This window comes from Drosophila mauritiana, chromosome 3L, assembly GCF_004382145.1.
Source record: "Drosophila mauritiana strain mau12 chromosome 3L, ASM438214v1, whole genome shotgun sequence".
Taxonomy (NCBI): Eukaryota; Metazoa; Arthropoda; class Insecta; order Diptera; family Drosophilidae; genus Drosophila; species Drosophila mauritiana.
Window position 1 is genome coordinate 13,294,105 of NC_046669.1, and position 20,171 is coordinate 13,314,275.

The 20,171-nt window shown below is 43.5% G+C and overlaps 1 protein-coding gene across 30 annotated transcripts in view; it reads right to left on the bottom strand.

Moving 5' to 3' along the window:
• The window catches only part of LOC117139762 (CUGBP Elav-like family member 4), a 243,562-nt gene that overhangs the window by 105,935 nt on the left and 117,456 nt on the right, over window positions 1-20,171 (bottom strand). For 13 of the 30 annotated variants that reach the window (XM_033302359.1, XM_033302356.1, XM_033302355.1 and 10 more), the window contains exon 1: window positions 14,532-14,723. The exons of 11 other annotated variants lie outside the window; for them this stretch is intronic. In XM_033302359.1, coding sequence (XP_033158250.1) covers window positions 14,532-14,591 — 60 coding nt within the window. In that variant the 5' untranslated portion in view covers window positions 14,592-14,723. Of the gene's footprint in view, window positions 1-1,816; window positions 1,859-14,531; window positions 14,724-20,171 lie in introns of those variants that run through there. 6 more of the 30 variants (XM_033302357.1, XM_033302351.1, XM_033302349.1 and 3 more) reach the window with 1 other exon arrangement.

The following is a 20,171-nucleotide window of genomic DNA, read 5'->3' on the forward strand; positions in this document are numbered from 1 at the left end:
TCCTGGCATACCCTTTGCTACCCATTAAGAGGAGCAAAAGTGCTCGGTCACCTCTAGCAATTATCCCGCTGCCAACATCCGGCAAAAGTCAATTGAAGTTGTAATGAGAATTGAAATGGCCAGTAATTAAAGGTGATGGTGGGTATATAGCCACCACCCGAACCACCAGGATTGGGTGTCCAAACGCCCGATTTCGCCGCTTTTTTCCGTCGGTTTACGCATGCCGCAGGCTCAAACACTTTGCATAACATTAAGCAGCTTCACTTCAGTTTTTATTTCGATTCAGATTCCCTTCCGTTTTCTCTTTACTTCCTTTTTATTTTTTTGTGGGTCTCTGTGGTCGACCGCAGCTCCATAAAATATGCACCCAGACACACAACAAAGTGAAGTATGCAAAATGGAAGGCAAACTGTATGGGATGAGGGCGGTCCCTTGGCCGGGGGGTGTGGCAAAGCGCCTAAAAGCATATTTCAATTAAGCTATCACCTTGAATTATTCTCACGAGCACACACACACAAACACAGAGAGACAAACACACAAACCCATATACAAACACCACCGAGAATTCTGCCTAAGAGCAGACTACTTTTTTTTTTTTAATTTTAATGTTTTCATTCACCCAGCCGGCGGAGAAGAAGAACGTTAAAACCGCTCGTCAAAAATTTGCATTTAAATGAGGCGCAGAGGCGACTGACTGACGGGCCTGTTTCTCTGCTCTCCTTAAAAGTGGAAATTTTTATGATTGCGGTGACTGCCAAATTGTCAGTGGATAAAGGCGAGTGTGTGTGAGTCTGTCTGTATACGCGTGGGTGTGCCCGCTGTGCGACTGTGTGTGTGTCTTTGCATAAAATGTAAATACACGCTGCTGTATGAGTGAGGGGTCAGTGAACACACAAAAGTCGTTTTGATATAGGAGAGATAATGCATGTTAGCCTCCTCGAATTCTTCAGATCCTCAAAACTGCAAAGTCAAAGCAGGTCATTTACGGGCACATTCAATTTGAATCATGCAACAATTTCTCTAAAAACAACCTTTATCGGGCTTAAAGCAGTTCGAAAATCACAATTAAGAGGCAATTCCGGGCAAACCGGATGCGGATACACAGTGCTCCTCTGCGTTGGTTATGCAGAAATTGCTCAGCTCACACGCACACTCGCATACTCAGACGTCGGTCCATCGTCATCCTTCATCCGGGGATTTCGATCCGCCTCTACCAACTGAGACCCCACACCCTTGCTCTCTTTTTGGCCAAAAATTTTTGGCATAAATGCCATAAACAGTTTATTTAGCAACGGAAAATTAACTGCAGAATACGGCCAAGCCCCCTGGAAAAAAGAATGTGTAAGAGGCATCGGGCAGACAGACGGGAACGGATGATGCTACCCAAGTCAACCGTATATGGCCTCTGCTCGGCGCAACTCAACTCGACGCTTTATGACGTTTTACTTCATGTGCAGCTTCATAATTAAGTGACTCCCGGGGGGTGGGATGAGTTCACCCGCCGAAACTAGCTCAAGACTCGTTGATGCGGGATGGGGGACGGGTGACGGGGAAGTGGTAGACACACAGGGGAGCTTTTAGTTTTGAGCCACGTGAGTAGCATCATCGCTTTGGCTTCGCCTGAGCCATAAAAACAAGCCCCAAACGAGGTCAACTGAGGGCACTAAAATGCATTTGCTTTATATTCGTGTACACGTATATCTATTGGTCCTGGTGGAGGAAATGGAATGCCAAAGGATGTACAGAGAGGTGTATGTATACAGATACAGTTAAAGACGCACATAAAAAGTGTTAGCAGCTCGTTTTGTGTACTTACTAATTTGATGGCTGGTGGTATTAATGGATGATGGCAACTTACCTGCAAAGACAGACAAGGGAGAACACCGAAATGTTTAATATTAAGTGATATGGTAGTGCAGAGTAGTGGTGTAGTTGGGAAAATTGGCTAAAGTATAATTAAGTCATTATGAGTGCTGGGGGTGGAAAACGAAAACTGTAATTAAATATGATGGGCGATAAGAGCAAAGAGAACTGCGCAAAGCATTAAACCATATTAAATCCTAACTATCTCCGCACCCAAAACCCCGTTTAAAGCTGGAGCCACAAGAGCCGCTCAAGTTTCCCTCAAAAATTGATTATTGCGAACACTTTAACACGCCCAGGCACATGGCAAAGTTAGCCCAGGGCGAAACGAGAGAGAAAAAAATGTCATAAAAATTCTATTTTCGTATAAAATTTCGAAAGTAATCTAATAAATATTGATTTTCATTCGTCATCGCCAGCGACGATGGCGACGCTTGGCGACAACAACATCATCATCAGCACCACAGGGTCACTGGGATGGGATGGAGTGGGATTGGATGGATGGATTCGTATGGAATCGTGTGGGATGGGATCGTTTGGCAGTAGGTGGTGTGTAACCCTACACGGGGACACGACATCACGGAGCGCCACACAGGCGTAGTCAATAGTCGTTATTTGATATAGTCGCCAGACCAACAACAAGCTGGCCATGATGAAACGTGCCTGGGACCGCTGCCGCTGACCAGGACATCGACCAGGAGCAGGAGCTGACCGCACGTAGAGCGAGTCCTTTGGCTGCAAGGGATGAAATCATGCGCGCAACTCGTTTTCGGTCAAGCAAGCTTGCCAGAAAAAGTGGGTGTGGAAGTGGGCAGTGGGTGGGCATAAGGGTTGGTGCACGGGGGCCGATGGGAGGGCAAACAGTTCATTCAATCATTCAAATGTCCTTTGAACTATAAAAATACATGACACTAATAAAGAAAACGAACAAATGACACGACACCGAGCGGCAGAAGCTCCCGAGGTGGAGCAGCCGAAATTGCTATTTAGAGCAATTTATAAGCATACTTTGAGGCGCCCCCACACCCTTAGCACACGACATTTGACATTTACGAGTGAGTCCAGCGCCCTCCATCCTTCCGTTCGCCCTTCCTTTCTTCCCGTTCTCCTTTTTATAGATCCTTGCCTCCACGACCACCATAAATTTTGTTGTAGCTATTTATTGCATTTTTATGTAAAATGATCCTAACGGTAAACCTATCTATATACGTTCTTCCCTTTTTTTTATACTTTTAAAAAGTTGTTTATGGGGCCACGAGAAATCGAATTGCCAGTCGTGTTCCACGAAGCCCCACGCTGCACGAGAACAATTTAAGCAATTAAAGGTGTGCCACGATACCTCTGCGATTCCTGTAGCTGATTTTTACAAGAATTTTCTATTCATTCGCCGGCTGCCAGCATTGCATAGTTTCTGTGGCTTTGGCATGATTTATCTAGCATCTACCACGTCTGCACCGCATTTTTATGGCCATATGCTGAACTCTGCCCTCGATTGCCGTAACAATCGGCAAAAGCCACAACAACTGGGCACTACAGCTGGCATATAGCTGGAGCTGGAGCTGGAGCTGGTGGGCTGGCATTGGAGGACACAAATCAAAACAACGCACACAGCGCCTAAAAAGCTGGTAAGGCCATAGGATACGGCTCGGGGGCAGTAAACTACACGAAGGCTTTCTTCGCCGCGTCTGGGCCCAGGCCCATGTAATCTCTGTTGACCATAAAGATTTATAGACTATTGTGTGTCGTTCACGCTGCCGCCGCAGCAGCGGCAGCAATGAAAGGAAACTTTTTGCAACTTAGCGCCAAACTTTATGCAATAATTTATATATATTGGGCGCGCGCGAGAGCGGTCTTTGGCCATATAAAAATGGTGGAAGCAAAACAAAACCGAAAAAAAAGAAGTATACAAAAATAATAAAAAAAATATGTAGGACCAGAAAACGCAATGCCGACGACCTACACAAAAGGCATTACCCATAATAGTCGCAGGAGCAAACAAAGGACGAAGGAGCCACCGCAGCCGGCGTGAACGTAACGCGTGTACCAACAAGGACGAAGGATGAGGAACTGCAGAAGAACTTGATGGAGTAGCGAGGTAGTAGACATCCACCTGCCAAGTCGAACTGATCATACTCTGGAGGATTCGCAAATAGTGGAAACTTTTAACATCAAGTTCTTTATATTATCTGCGATAACAGATGATGGATAGAAATAAACGTCGAACTGGGGCAAGTTGAAAGGTTTTAAAACTTTATTGTCTAGCCTTCGCAAAACTTTAACTGTTCTTACCCCACAAGCAGGGATACTTTATAACTTGCTATAAGAACTAAATTTAGTCACAAGGAGACTTTACTCAGAAATTTAAAATATACAGAAATGCGGATTAGATGCAACGATGTACTTCAGTTTTAATACAGAATTCTAAACTCAATTACATTAATCAAAGAAATTCTTTGATAACATCCTGCAAATTATCCCAGTGAAATCCAGGACACCCACGTTCCTAAATAAGCGTAACCAGGTTCGTTGCATAGAGAGTTGTGGCGCGATAAAAAATTAAAAACTTCCTCCGCCGATACACCGCTTAGGTGTGTGGATCGCGGGGCAAGGAGTGGAGTGGATTGAATTGGAATGAAGGTCCTGGCGAAACGGGAGAGCGCGCCAAGTGTAAAAAAGAAAAACTTTTCAATGAGTTTTTCCTGTCGGCGTCGCCGGCGTCGTCCTCGGTTATGAGCCGGCCCCCATACCCCCACTGCCCCAAAAGCCCCCTTTAAATACCAAACCTCCCGCTACCCCCGGGCGGTTTATTGTTGTTTGCGTTTTAAATAGACTCAAGTGTTGTTGGTAGCTGCCGGTTGCAGGCATTGTCTGAAGTGCGTTTGCTGCCGCGGCTCATTGTTGTTGCGCCTGGTGGCGTGATGCTGCTGCCACTGTTGTCCTGGGGACTCGGAATCAATCGATAGTTAATGGAAAATCGTTATTAATGAAAAGTTCGCATCTATCTCCTTCGCTCTCCTTGCGACAGCCGGCAATTGAGCGTTCACTGAGCCATGGCAAAATGGTTGATAAAGTGCAGAAAGCGATAAAAACGCGGCAGAATGGGAGCAGCGAGAGAGAGCGCTACATTTAAGTAGCAAAGTTTTCCTTTTTTTCCCTCGTAATTTCATTTGAGTGTGAAAAGTTGCACGCACATGGCAAAAAGTTCCGGGGGGGTAAGGCAACCCCTCCGTTTTTGTTGCTGCATATTTTCCAGAGCATAAATATTTTATGCATGCAACAAAGGCAGTCAAAACACAATGGCCAAAAAAGTTGGTGAAGGCGACTTGCTCTGTCTGTTTGTGAGGCATTTGCACCTCTAACAAAGCAGGGCTTCATTTTTTTTTAGTACTTCTGATTGAGCAACCCGCAAAAGTTTTTCCTCCTTTCCATTCTTGCATTTTATTTTTACAAATATAACTCGCATCCTTCACTTTCGATAGTTTAATGGCAGTTTAAGTAGTTTGACAGCGGTGCGAGGGGCAAAAATAAATTGATTTGCTCCAGGAACTCATTACGACCGCATTGCGATGAGCTCGGATCACGCAGGACATAAATAAAGGATACCCTGTACGCGCTTCCTGGTTTCGGAATGGTTTTGTAATCACATCAGGCCGACTGGCCAAGTAAGGAGTTGCACAATTTTTGGGGTGGCTGATTTATTGCAACAACAAAGTTTTATCATGCATATTTTATGCGTGTAAATGTTGCCGTCATAAAATTTCGCCTCGAAGAGGTCCTTCCGCACGCATGTGTGTGCGTGTGTGGGTGTATGTATGTGCGTATTCAGGAGGATGTGGCATGGTCCTTTATGCGTACGAGTTGTAATGGCGGCCAATAAAGCAGCCATTCAATGGCAGCAAATTGGCATTTTATTAGCGCAACCATTTCGAGCACACCCCCACAGAACTCCCCTGAATTTGCCACTAATTTGGCTCGTACTTCGCGCGTATGTCATAATAAAAATGAGTGTTGAAAACTTTTAACAAACGACAAAATACCAGCCGCAATCCCCGCCACCCGCATCGATCGATGATGTCCTGCCTGTGGGTGCAAAAGGATGTCGTCCTGCGCTTTGAGGTCGTCGTCGTCGCCGTCGACGCCGCTGCCTCGGATTTCGCATCTAAGGCTGGGAGGGCATAACTCAAAGTTTACTCAAGTTACTTGCGCCAGCGACAAGACAGAAAACTTTGTACTTTACATCATTAAAAAGTTTCGCTTTCTCCGCTATTTTTTTCCTTGCTCTCCCACTGTCTCTGTCTCTTTCTCTGTCTCCGGTTTAGCAGTTCTTCCCGGGGCTTTCGCCTTTCTCGGCAACTTTTTCCGGCCAAAGACTGACTCCGACTTTGATTGTGATTCAGGCTCTGACTGAGGAGCTTAGCAATTGACGGTTGCCCATCAATCGGGGCAAAGGGAATCGCTTAATTTGTGCGAAGCGCAGGAATTTAAAAGGGGGGCTCCTTTGACCGCAACTGCTTAAAGGGATCCCTTGTCCTGCCAGAAGGGATAGCACAAAAATAAAAAAAGGACGTAAGAAAACTGCATACACTTAGGCGTGAGTACGGAATGCCCGTAATAAACGAGCGCGTAATAGAAAAAATCCCTGCCTCCTGGGGAGGCGAACAACAAATAAATAGTTGCAATGCTCCAGTTTGCTCTACGCTCTGGTTGGCTGCCTGCCACTGGCCACATTCTGGGCTAAGGGTTGTGGAAAACGGGGGCTTAGGGCATGGCAGGGAAGGAAGGGACAGGGCAACTGAGGAGACTGGGGACTTCCCCTGGCTCATAGTTGGCAGCAGTAGTTGTAGCCATGCGGTGGTTGCCTTTTTGTGCCCATGCGCATGGAAAATAGTTGCACAAACTTGCACAGAGCAAAAAAAAAAGAAGGATATAAACGAAGGCATGAAATGTACGGGTAGAAAAAAGGACCAAGGGACTGCCGACAAAGGAGGAGGAGTTCCCCGGCTTAGAGTGTCCTGCTTTGTGTATCTTTTCAGGCACGTGGGTGGGTGTGTGTTGGTTCTGCATTGTCACTTGGCAAGTCTCCACCTCCGCCAGCGAATGGCAGAAGATTTGCATAAAATTCCCAGTCTCGGACAGCACATGTGACTCTCTGGCAGCGGTTGGGGGCACGTGGTAGATGGGCAGATGTGTGCCATTAAAGTGTTGCGCCGTGGCAATTATTAAGTTTCTCTTTCGCTTCTTGCCAACAATTGCAGTTGTTAGCCGCTCGGTTCCGCTCGCCGAGAATTATGTGCAAGGGCATGCACCGCCGAGCACAAGGCGGCGTATTAGTGACAATTTAGCGGGGTCCTCGGCCCGGGAAAATGGGAAAATAGGTGGCTGTGCGTGTGCGTCGAGCGTTAAATTAAGCCCGCCAACAGGACAATAGAATAGGTGCGACGGAGGACTGAAGATTAGTTAGCAAAAGGCCGGAAAATTGAATCTGGATTAGGTGTAGGATCGCTTGTGATTCATAGTAAGATCAACTTGTATTTACAATTGGATTGGTTAAAATGTAAAATCAGGACATTTATCACTTCTCAGATTATGCTGTAAGGAATTAAAGTTGAGGTAAAGGACAACAAAGGTGAAATCTAAACGCTCTCAGCTTTTAGGCTCCAGTTAGGAGGCAACCATATTCTTCTATCGTTTGATCCAATATCCGCCCAAGACAACCAGAATCAAAAGGAATGCAACATTAGTTGAGATTGGATAGTCAGCCCGGCTCGGATGCGATATCTTAGACTATTTGTTTCCACTGTCGTTGGATAAATGATGCATATGCATTTCTATCTCCATCTGCATCTCCATCTGTGCTGCTCGCCGTCGCGAATGGCATTTGTATCAGGGAGGTAGGTACATGTGTCATGTATTTTTTATATCCCTGCCAAACATAGTCTTTATGCTTTGACAAAATGTATACCATTTGCATATCCTCAGCTGTTGCAGGGCCCCCCATCCATTGCTCCCATTCGCCTTCCATTCCGTATATTTTCCCTTGAAAAATGCAGCAAAAGCCAACGAACTGTAACTGGACGTCGTTTTCATCAATATCAATGGGTGAAAATCTCCTCCGCACTCCGCATCCGCAACCCGACCGCCACATCCGCATGCCCATTCTTCTGCTCCGCATTTTTCGTTTCACCAACAGAGTTGCAACATATGCTATGCTGCAAAAGTGGGCGGATGATGGGGTGTTTTTTTCGGGTGGGGCGGGGCAGGTCTGGTGTGGACAGCAGCGCTTTTGCAATACAACGCATCATTTTTATTGTTTGTCGGCTGCAAGAAAATAGCTGCAACACCAAGAACAACAACCACGTCTATTGAAAATAGAAAGCAAAGAGCTGGAAGGCAGTACGCGGGGGGTAGTATCGGGGTATCGGGGTATCCGTTCGTGCTTTTGTATTTTTGAACCCAAAAATAGAAAAATGCAACTAACTCGAGCACACAGTACGCGCAGAAAATCGAGAAAATAAACTTGAAATGCGCATTGAAGTGGCGGCATCTAATGCAGCCCAGCCGAAGGGGCAATGAATGGGGTGGAGGTTACGGGCAGACTATACATTTCTGAGTTATTTTCCCCGGCACTCCTACCATATTTTCCTCACTCTAAGATATGCACTTTGGCATTACAATTTCCCTTCTGTTCTCGCAATCAGGCTAAAGATTTGGCAGAGCTGTTCCTCATGCTGTGGGAAAGATATACATTTGATTAGGTTGGGATTTAAAGGGATAAGAGGAGGAACTTTAGGCCAGAGGGCAACAAGCTTCATCGATTCTGAGCTCTTTAAGTTTAGATAGTATGCCCCCTCCTTTGTGGCACTAACGACATTATCAACAAGCCAAACAGCCCGCGGCAAAAACTACAAGAACAGGAACAGCAACCGCATTTAACTATCGTACACTTCACTACCTAATAAGTCTCAATTAAATGTACATAAAGCATAACACCTTGTAACATTTGCATGTTTCAACCAACAAACTTGCCCCTAAACACCCTCCCCCTCACAATTTTCCCCCTCGGCAACGTGTTTACTTGAACAACTTCGAAAACTTTCAGCACGCAAACCTTTAACAACAAACGCTGAATACAAAAGCATTGGCAGCAACACCTGCTCACCCACCAAAGGCAAAAAGGAGAACTGTCATTCTGCCAGTGTGTCATTCAATCATTCCCTCATTAGTTCAGTCCCTGACATTGTCAATGTCATGAGGCGCGTTGTTCGATCGTACTTAAAGCTATTGGGTGTTTAGATTTTTCAGGGTTGGAAAATGGGTTTTAAAGCTGAGGGTGTGGATAAAAATCGTATCCTTTGGGACAACAAGACATGACTAAAACAAATGGATTTCATTTAAAGAAATCTATTATTTATACTATTAATCTAAGGAAAGTGTAACGTAATTCCAATATAGTTTTCAATTTCATTTAGAGATAGTTTGTAGCTTAAATCGATTCATTATTTCGGAATCAAATTATTCAACAAACAAAAGTCCCTCTGACAGCAAGGGTATATTTTGTGGGCTCCGCCGAGTGTCTCGTTTGGCTTTCAATTAAATATTTCGGGCTTGACTCGGACTGTCAGCCCCACTCCACATATCCTGGCCAGGACCCTCAGCCTCGACGACTTCAGCACGAGCCTCTTCCTCCTTTCGCATTGCATGCGTGCGTTTCAAGTGGCTGTTGCTGTTCTGGCCCGCTTCCTGTCGTAAATAAAGTGGAGCTCGCTTTTGGCAACTCCCACACAGGTTGTGCCACCCTTAATGAATACGACATTATTTTTTATGAGCTGTCAAACACTATTTTCCATACATTTCTTCTCCTTCGGCTGCCTGCCGTTTTTTTCACCCACTCGAAAGGCTCATTCCAAGTTTCCTTTTGCCATTTTTATTTATCGCCCTCGAGTGTTGGTGTTCGCCGTTGGTTTTTGTGTGCGCCCCGTGTGGTTGTGCGGTTATTGTTATTATTTATATTATTTTTGATAAATGTTTTTGGGAAATTTGTATTTTATTGGTTGTTTATCGACAATTAGCGGTTTTGTGTGCCAAGTTTCCTTTTGCATAATGTAAACATAATGTAAACAGTCGGCTTATTCTCTCTCCTTTCGCCGCCTTGTTTATTTATTTGCCAAGTTGAAAAACAATAAGGAATCTACTCAGGAAAAGTGGCAACTTGAAGAGCAAATATCAATATGGTTAAGGATGTAGTGGGAGGGAATAATTAGGGTACAAAGGAAACGGAGACTGCAGAGAAAAACTGGGCTATACACGCAGAAGACCGTAAACATTCTGCTGGGGCACATAAATAATAAACAGAAATACAATTTATTGTTCACCCGGCAAAGAAGGCGAAAAGTCGAAAGCTAAAGGCCTCTTCATGCGGTTTTGCACTTCGGCAAAGGCATTAAAAAGTATGCAAAGTATATATACCCATTGTATATAGTGTATGTGGATGCACAGGGTGAAAGCGGTTGGTTGGTTGGAAAAGCATCTGGAAAATTTGTTCACATGACGCACGCAGCTGCCGCCGCTGCAAAGTGCGAGATTTTCCTTTGCTTCGTCCATTCTCGTTTTTTGGTATTTTTGCGCTTTTGTTTACATTTTGATTCAGCTATTTTCAGAAGCCATAAACAAAACAAAGGAAAACGTGCAGAAGCCCAAGAAAAGGCAGAAAAGAGCAGAAGGAAATCGGAGACGGGGGGAAAAGTCGGAAAATATATATATATCCATACATATACATATATATATCGGGGGAAACCTAATGAGCTGTGCAGCTTTTGAAGTTGCCTCATTACGGTGATCGAATTGAACGGAATCGAAAATCGATCGATAGTCAAATGGAAGACCCACAATTAAGGCAGGCAGCCATAGATAAGACCTGGCCTCATGGACTCGTGGAATGGGCATGGACACGCTCGAGGGTGTGCGTTAATCACGCAAGTAATTCTAATGCCCGACCCCTGTTCCGTGTTCCTGCTCCAGTGCGATAAGTTTTCCGCCGCCCGAATGGGGGTGAGTTTTCCCGTTTTGCCGCTTGCCCGCTTTCCTGCCATTCTGCTTTCCCGCTGCTGGCACAAAGCATAATCAGCGCTGAACATGCCAAGCACAACAAAAGAAGCAAAGACTCTTGTTCGCTCTGAGGGTTTGGGGGTGAACTCCGCGCTCCCTGTTAACAAAGCTATAAAACTGTCACCTCTCATAATCAAGGAACTCAAATTAAGGCATAGAGCAAGGTCCGAGCCGCGTGTCCTTCGGCATACATAATAAAAATTTAAATCATTTCAGTCCAGCATAGCGGAATTGAGAACTAAAAGGGATTTCATTAGTAGTTTTTCCAGGGGGAAGTTTCATCGAAGGAAAAAAGAAGAAATTATTGGAACACTGATTTTGAACATCTATTCACAATTTACCCTGATTTGGTAACCATTTATCATACTATATGCATATTTTGTTCTTATTTGGATTTCATATAACAATGAGTAGAATGAACTAATTTACTAATTCCATTTGCTGTTCGTAATCAATTTGAAGCACATTCCCGTAATGGAAATCGCCGTCCCAACCCTTCGGATATTGTCCTATGAAAGTTTCATTGGCTAGCCAATTTTCGCTTCGTCGTTCTTAGCCGTGCCTTCGTGGGTAGTATTTATGATTATTAGGCTGGGCAATTTGCCGACTTAAGCAATTACCAGCAAGCCAACAAAAGGCGTTGGCGCTTTTCAATATTTATACGCCTGTCAGCCCCACTCCCATTTTCCTTTTGGCCCGTCTAATGGTATGTAAATGCTTGACGGCTTACAAAACACCGAGCCAAGCATAACAAAAGGCGACCACAACCCGTTATTATTATTGTTGCATACGTCAAGGCGTTCGCGCTGTGCGGTCTGTCTTGTTTTCCCTGCGACTTTTTGTTTCTTCTTCTGCTTTGTTTTCTCAAGTAATTTGCAGTGGCATGTAATTTAATACCGCTGCATGTGTGAGTGAGTGCTTGTGTGTGTATCTGTGTATATGTGTTAGCCACGTCGAGCTGTTGAATGCGGCCCCAGGTGGGCAATTGTGGGAGGGGCCGTCAAAAGGTAGGTATATTATGCCAGCGGCTGACAAGCCAGGGACTCCTTCGCTCGGACTCCCCAAGATTATTGGTTTCAAGGGTAAAATTATGAAATGAAGTGGAAAATTAAGTGTATGATTGTGCCAAGTGGCAAATGCCAAGAAAGCGCCGTCAAAGGAGAGGAGATTACAAGTGGAACGGCATAGTCTCTGAAGGGCAATGATAAAAGGGTACTGATGAACTTAACTAAATGGAAGGGGGTCAGCAAGGAACTAGATATCACGAATATATAGATTTAAAAGAGTATTAAAGGTGTATAATCGTCTATTTTTTAACTGTTCTATAAAGACCAATCTATTAAAATTAACTTTAAAGGAAACGTTTTGTTGGTGTCTTAGCGTGTGCTTTTATTATCAGTCCTTCAATGAAATCAGTCTACAACGATTGCCGTAGTTAGCTTTCCCAAAAGAAAACTAACTTGCGACCGAAGGATATAACTTCCAGCGGAAAGTTCGTGTCTCTGACTCATGGCCCAAAATGCAAGAGCTCCCGCTCGAAATGAAATGAAAGCAAAGAAAAGGACCCCAAAAGAACTGTGTCAACGACTTTGCTCCACTTAACCATTTAACGAGCAAGTTAGCTAACACGTAATGCCAGCAACAAAAACAACTACAACTGAGCAGCAACAAAAGGATGTGGAAAAAATTCAAAACAAGTGGCACAAAATATTGAACAACAATAGGATGGAGCAGGACAGAGAGCAGGCAGCGAAGCAACAGAGAACGCATGTGTCATCATTAGAATAGAAGGAGAGTAAGGATAACGCAGCGGAGTGGCGAAGGACTTTCGAACATCCCTGCCAAGGATGAAGGCAGACAGGACTTGCGGGCCGGAGAGCGGGCGACACTGGGAGGACAGGACGCGGGACGCACGCACAAAGGACAACAAAGAACGCCGGCGACGTCATCTAACGCAGCACGCACCACGCACCACCCAACCACCCGCACCACCACCTTCCTCCTTTGGTGCGGTGCTGTGCAACCCCCATCTACATGTACGCCCGATCCTAGACAGCCACCACCATAAAAGTGAAATACACAATGAAATTTACGCAATATCCCCAAGTAACAGACTTTTCTGCGTTGGCGTTGTAATAAAATCAAAAAAATAGAGAATATATAGAATGGGGAATGGCAAATGGAGAATAAGGGAAAAGAGGGTGACAACTGGGGCAACATCAACAACAGCAACAACATATGATAAAGCAGTCAGCTGAAAGTGAAACAGATAGATAGATATGGTGGCCAAAGAGGGGACTGAATGTAGTTACTCAACGCAACAGAAATAAATTTAAATCCGATTAGAATTTAAGGTTTTTTTCCTTTTCGCAAATTCCACAAAGCTGGTTGACAACTTTGGGAGAATCACGAGACTGAAAGGCGAGTGAATGGAAAAGTTGATAAATCAATATGTAGGTTAAAGATGCGTCCATATGGTTAAAGACTAAAATCGGGTTGAAAATAGAAAGCCAGATAAAAGCATATCAGCTAAGCACAATAAAAATAAATCACAATCTACTATCGTGTTTGATTGGGAGATTTATGATTCTAATTAAGGAAAAATTAACATTTCCCTTTTCTTAATTGACTGTTCTGACTGACACTGTTTTATAATGAAATGCATAAAAATTCGGTCTCTAACTTTATTTTATATTGGAACAATTTGTATTTCCTTTGAAATTAGTTCTTTAATGAATATTTAAATAGAATATCAAAAGTTCACTTTTAAAATGTAAGAGAACTGTTGTAACACTTTTCTTATTCAAATTATTCGAACTTCATATCCTTAAATTTGCCAACTTTTGAAAATTTTTGAATCGATTGTGTCTCTTGGTTCACAATTTTCCAATTAAGGTTCAATAATTATTTTTTGGAAGCTCGATTTAAGCGATAAGAAACCAAAAACTACACAGTAACCGAATGTTTCACATTAATTTTCTTATCGTTTAAATCAAATTTAATCTTTCTTCGAATCGCGTAGTCTACTTTTTTGATTTTCTTGCATTTATTTTCTCTGAAGGACACGGAGCTCTTTAAGTCGAGACCAATGGACTCGTAACAAAGAAACGAGATGTTGGTCATTCCGTAGATTGCGGTGTGTTAATGGCCAAGAGACGCAGACAGTCGAAACGGGAGTCACATTGACCTACACACACAGACGCACTGATTTCGAATTTAGCGCAAAAAAATTGTAACCGCATTCACCCATACACGCACAAAACGCACACTGTGACAGAGAGGACGACACACAGACACGGGGGAATGATTAATTGTCAAAATATGTTGAGCAAAGCGAAAGGCACGGGAAAAAAGAGAGGAAAAGCGTCACAACAACATAATAAAAAGTGCGTTAGTGTGTGCGGCGATGTATGCATATGTATTTGTATTAAGTTGTCATTACGTGACTGCGGACAACAAGATTTATTATCATTTTGGGCCCCATCGACCGTCACCGCCCCGCAGCACTCCCCCCTCGTCCTGCGGTGTAAAAATTCATTTGGACTCTCGATTTGGATACTCACAGTAACTTGTTGAGCAAACTCAACCTTCGGCTGGCCGACCAATTCAATAATATGAACCATATGGAACGATTTGCTCTTGGACGTGGCGCCTTTGCGAGAAAAAATTGTTAACGATTTTCACCGATTCTGCTGGAAGCTTTTTGTATATCTTCCTCTGGAAATGACCGTTGTTTATTTGTCCAAGTTTTTTTTTTTTTTTTTTGTAATTTGTATCTCTTGAATAATTCTTTTGATTACTTTTAAGCACTTTTTGAAAGTTTCGTTTCTGTTTTTCACTTGAACTGTCTTCTCTGTACTGGTTACTTATTGATTTTAATGTATTTTCGTGTGGTTAGCCTTTTATAATGTGTGTATGGCTTAGTGTTTATAATAATTTATCTTATCTGTATTTTCCAGTATTTAAACACACGCGTGTACTTCTCTATCTCTTTTTCTCCTTCTCTCTCTTTTTCTCTGATCTAAAATCAAATTAGAATTTGTGTTTTGTGAATATTAGGTTGTGTTCACTGTAAGCATGGGTAATCGAATGATTTTCCAAGTACAGTTAGCTTGGAAAATTCTCTTGACTGTGAGTTTAATTGCTTGGAATTAAGGTGAACGCCGAGAATGGCAAGAAAATCTATCTGGGTAAATATTTATTGATGTATTTATTGTTTTTGGCAAAGCAAAATGATTTATGAATTTCATTCAGTGCACAGCCGTGCTTGTGAGAAGGTCAAAGTAGAAAATATGGAAATTTTCCAAAAAGGTGTACATTATTTCAAAGGATTTCAAATTAGTTTAAAGTTCAAAGAAAAATGTTACAAACGTTTGCACAGTGCACAAATTGAATTTTCAAACACTTCACAAATTACCAATCGTATACTTTCAAGCACTTTAATAAAAATATTGAAAAAATATTCCAGCAAACATTTCACATCGACTTGCAATAAAAATGTAAAACTCTTCAAATGCATATCGACTTTTTTTGTCACTCCAGAAATGAAAACCACCTCCCATGAATATCAAAAATAAGTAGTGCGATTTACGACCATTTCAACACTCATCGATGATCAAAATTATTTCGGTATTGGACCAGAGAAAATAATTTACTGTGAATTTGGGACGGTTTGGGCCACATCAAAGCGGCAGTAAAACATTTTAACCAACTGAAAAATTTCTACCAAATACTGAAATAGCAAATCGCAGGCCAAAGTAAGAAAAATCATGCTCTGCTGGCCAAAAATCATTAAGAGCAATGCATATTCAATTAACAGGGCCATATATATTGGCAGCTAGGCACTGGCACACAACTACACTTAAAATACAACAAAATATACAGCAAACAAAACTGATTTTTGGCGAAAAATGGTTTCAATGGGATCCAGTAGAGCCCAGTGCTGGAGAATCGGAATCGAAATCGGAATGCCATGGAGATGGAAACGAAATTATGGAATGCTCAAAATATTCAAATTCAATGTGAGAAACGTTTTCGGTGCTCCGCACTGCTTTGCTTTTGGCTTGGTTTGCTTTAGTTTGGTTGGCTTTTTGGGCCAAAATTTTAATTGAAAATGTTTTCGTGTGCTGCGAGCGTGAAACAATTTTCGTTCGTTTGTTTATCTGGGCAAATTGAAAAAAATACATACATCGGGAATAAAACAGAGCGTGGAAATATTTCCAAAAAGTAAGCACCAGCAAAGAGAGAATAAAACCAAAAAAAAAAAAAACAACCTGATCGGCAATTGAGTTTCCTCTCAGTGCCCAGTTCTGTTTGGAAATTTCGTTGTTTACAAATTGTTTCTAATTATTTTTGGGTTTGTTTATCGTGGCAGTCGGTCTATTTCTGGAGCTAATGTTAATGATGCTGATGGAGAGATTTAACAGGAATCGAGTTCTAATGATTGGGAACTAGTTTGGAGCATAAGTTCTGGGATTCGGGGTGATCTTAGTGGTAATTGCCCTTGCTTACAGATTTAACAGTTATATATTTGAATTAGTTGTAGCTTGTTTTGTGTTATGGGATTGAGTAAACGAATTTTGTAAACTTTGTTTGCGATTTTTGTGGCGAATTTGATTTGATTAAATTGGCTGTTATATTTGTAATATATTTTTGAAGCGAATTGAAATTTTTAATTTTAATTGGTTGGTTTTCTTTGGTTTGGTTTTTTGCTTTGTTTGGTTTGGTTTAAATCTTCTTCATTGAATATTCGTTATTTGTATTATCGCTGCGTTTCAATATGCGTTTCTGAATTGAAGAACAAATGTCACACGACAGTCGACGAGAACTATACGAAATATTCCGACTTAACTACACAGAACTCAATATCATACTGAAAAAGGACGGCGCTTACAACGGCGTCCAGAGCCCCAAAGATCCGAACCGAACCCGAACAAGTCCCTCGTCCGAACCCGAATCGCACCGAACTTACGCCCACCCGACCAATTCGAACCAGCGAACGCAACAGCCCAACACGCCGGCAAAACAACAACGCGCTCACGTTCGAGGCGGAAGGCGGATGGGTGGTGGTGGGTGGTCCACCCCCACGGTCGGTCGTTCGGCACATTTCCCGAGCGTTGCATCGAACATGTGTGCTATCGAACTTGGCGCGGTGAGCGTTCATAGCCGAAGTTTCGTATGCTCTATCGGATCTGCTGGGGTTGTAACCTCGGGAGGGGGTGGCTGGCTTACTGCCACTGATAATGGCTCGCTTGTTGCTCGCGAGGCTTCAGCTTTGCTATCAGTTCTGATAGCGGAAACTATGGATCTCCAACGGGAAGCAATCTAATCGAACTAGAAGCTGCAATCGCCATACTTTCGGGCATATCAAACAAAACAGCAAACACACCGAATAGCGGCACTCCAGCTGAACAGGCTGGAAAACCCAACAAGGCCTAAAGGGAAAATCCCCGAACCGTCGGAATCGTGACTCGTGTTAGCCGATTCACGCGCAGGCGAGGCTCTCTCGCTAGCGCCCTCTCGCTCTCGCTCTCTTCAGGCCCCCGTTTCGTGGTCGGCGGGTGCGAGCGAGACGGCCAGTCGGTTAGTTTTGTGGCCCTAGATATGTAAGGTGTCTTGTGTAGTGGAGCGGAGTGCATCTGAGTGGGAGAGCGCGAGAGCCATGTGCCGGGCTTACTGGCTGGTTGTCTGCCCGCCGATTGTAGGGGGTACTGGTATTGTCGTAGGGTACTCAAAGGGTGGACTGGGCGGGCGGTGGTGGGAGGCAGTGGGCTGCTAGCCAAGGGTGTTATGATGAGGCCGAGCCGCGGCGAGCGGGCTGCAGATTCGCAAAAACATGTGCGTTTCACTGCCCCTCTGCGTTCGGTCGAGAACTCGACGAGAAGTTGTTTTTGCATTTTCTGTTTTGACTGGAAGTGCTCATCATTGCGATGATAATTTTCTGTTGAATATTTATGAAACACATGACTCACAATGTGATTAAGGCTGCCGCCTTGATGGCCCAAAAGGCGAACGAACACACATACAACGTATGGCTGGAAAGCTACGCCAATAAGAGCAACGAAGAGAGTTCCCTAAGAGCGAGAGTCCTTGCTGAAGAGCGAATGGGTAGTACGCACCCACACAGGCACACACGCACGCCATTCACCGAAATGTTGGCAAATTCATCATCATGAGCTTGATGTTGATGACGACGCACGAAGACAGGAAGAAATTAATATGCGAAACGCAACAATTTTTGCCAACTACAACATCCACAAAATAACAACAACAACAGATGGAGAAACACTTTTTTAGCACGGCTGAGAGCCGGCAAAAATAACAGCAACAAGGAAAACATCTGCGAGGCATTGAATAATGCCAGCCAAGTTTTGGGGCGCGGCTTGTTGTGCTTTTTTCTCGGGGGTTTCCCCTTATGGCCGAGACACACATTTGGCTTGTACTGCGAAACGGTTATGGCTGTGATTGATTTCCCAAGGTAATTTCGCAATGAGACCCCTTGTGAAAATATAATTGGGCACGAATAGCGATTACTGCCAGCAATCATGACTTTACAGCTGAAGGTGGTTTTAAGCAGTAAATGAATATCTTAAATATAAGTAAGAATGTCTCAATCTACTACTATTTAGCTTCTCAAAATTAGTTTATATATATATAGATAGTTTATATATATATAGTTTATATAACTTTTGATGGAAGAGGACTAAGATGTGTTATGAAAGGTAACTGATTTAAGCGCGCTTCCTTTTCAATTTGATCAATTTTGGATCTGTTGCTCATTGGTTTCGCCCGAAAGCCATCAATGCGGGCCAATTGCCGTTGGCCAGCTGCTTTAATCCGCCAGCTAATATGCCAAATCCATCAGTAGTCAGCTCGATTTGGTCGATTTCAGTTCGGCTGAGTTCAGTCAGTCATTCATTCAAGCTGCTAACAATCTCCGCCGTTGACAGACTCGGAAACCTAACAACCTGCCAAAGCAGCAATGAATGTCGTCTACTCAGTTGCCTGTCCATCTGGCCCGCTCCGCCCGCCGATCACCCGCCCCTGCCCTTTAGCACCGCACCACCCCACGTGTCACCGGCGCCACCCATCACCCATCCTCCACCCACCACCCCACGGCACTCCATTCAAGCGTTATAATTGTAGCTAGCTGTTATTCTTTTTCCCTGTTATTTTTGCTACGCGCTTTTTGCTCTCGGTTCTTTGTGCGTGGGTGTCTGTTTCTATCTCTCGATGTATTTGTGTGTCACTAGGATACGCAAAAGCATCACGCGCCACAGCCACCCACCCATTCCGCCCAATTCATCCATCCAGCAACCACTAGAGCAGTCGGAACCGGAGCTTCAGGACCCGTCAGGACCTCATCCTCATCCACATCCCCCTTTGCCATTCCCCGGCGACCGTGGCCGCGTTGTCTTGGAGTTTTTCAATTTGATATGCTCGACCGATTTTCGCTCATTTCAAGCGCGGGACAACGTTGTCAGCATCGTCAGTCCGGCGCTGTTGTTATTGTTTCCTCGCGTTGCGCTTGTCGTCGCCAATTTATCGCATTTTTACTTTGATTTTGCGTTAATTTTTGGACAGCAACAGCCGCTCCTCCTCCTCCTCCCGAGAGGCTCTCGTTTTTCGGACCGAGTTTGCTGTGTATTTAGCGCTAAATGGTGTGTTGATATTTTCCTTCTTCTTATTGAAGCGCATTTTCCCATGCCCCCTGGCTCACAATCCAGCTGCCCCTGGAGGCAGTCAAGTGCGAAGGCATATAATCAGTGTCAAGATGGCGGCGATGATATGAAATCAATTTTACAAGCCGAGGAAGCTAGTTGATGGAATACCAAGCGTAAAGCTGACAGAGAAATTTTCAGAAGTTCCACAGCTAAGTGTTGGCCAGAATAGATATGCGGTGAATCCATCAAGTACAGCCATGTTTTTGAGTTATTGAATTAAATCTGTCGGACTTAACTCTACATAATAAAATGGTAGCTGTTGATGCTCCCTTTAAGCGGAAAGATATAATCCTATTTAAATAAACATTTCTTGGAACAACCCGAGATTAAATAATTATTCGATAGGTAAAATGTAGGACATACTGATGATGATGATTCTTATACAAAAATAATATTACAACCTTTCTACCATAAAAGTTTGTTTTCATCTTACGGAATAGAAACACTTTCAATAAATACAAGAAAACTGTTTGAATATGC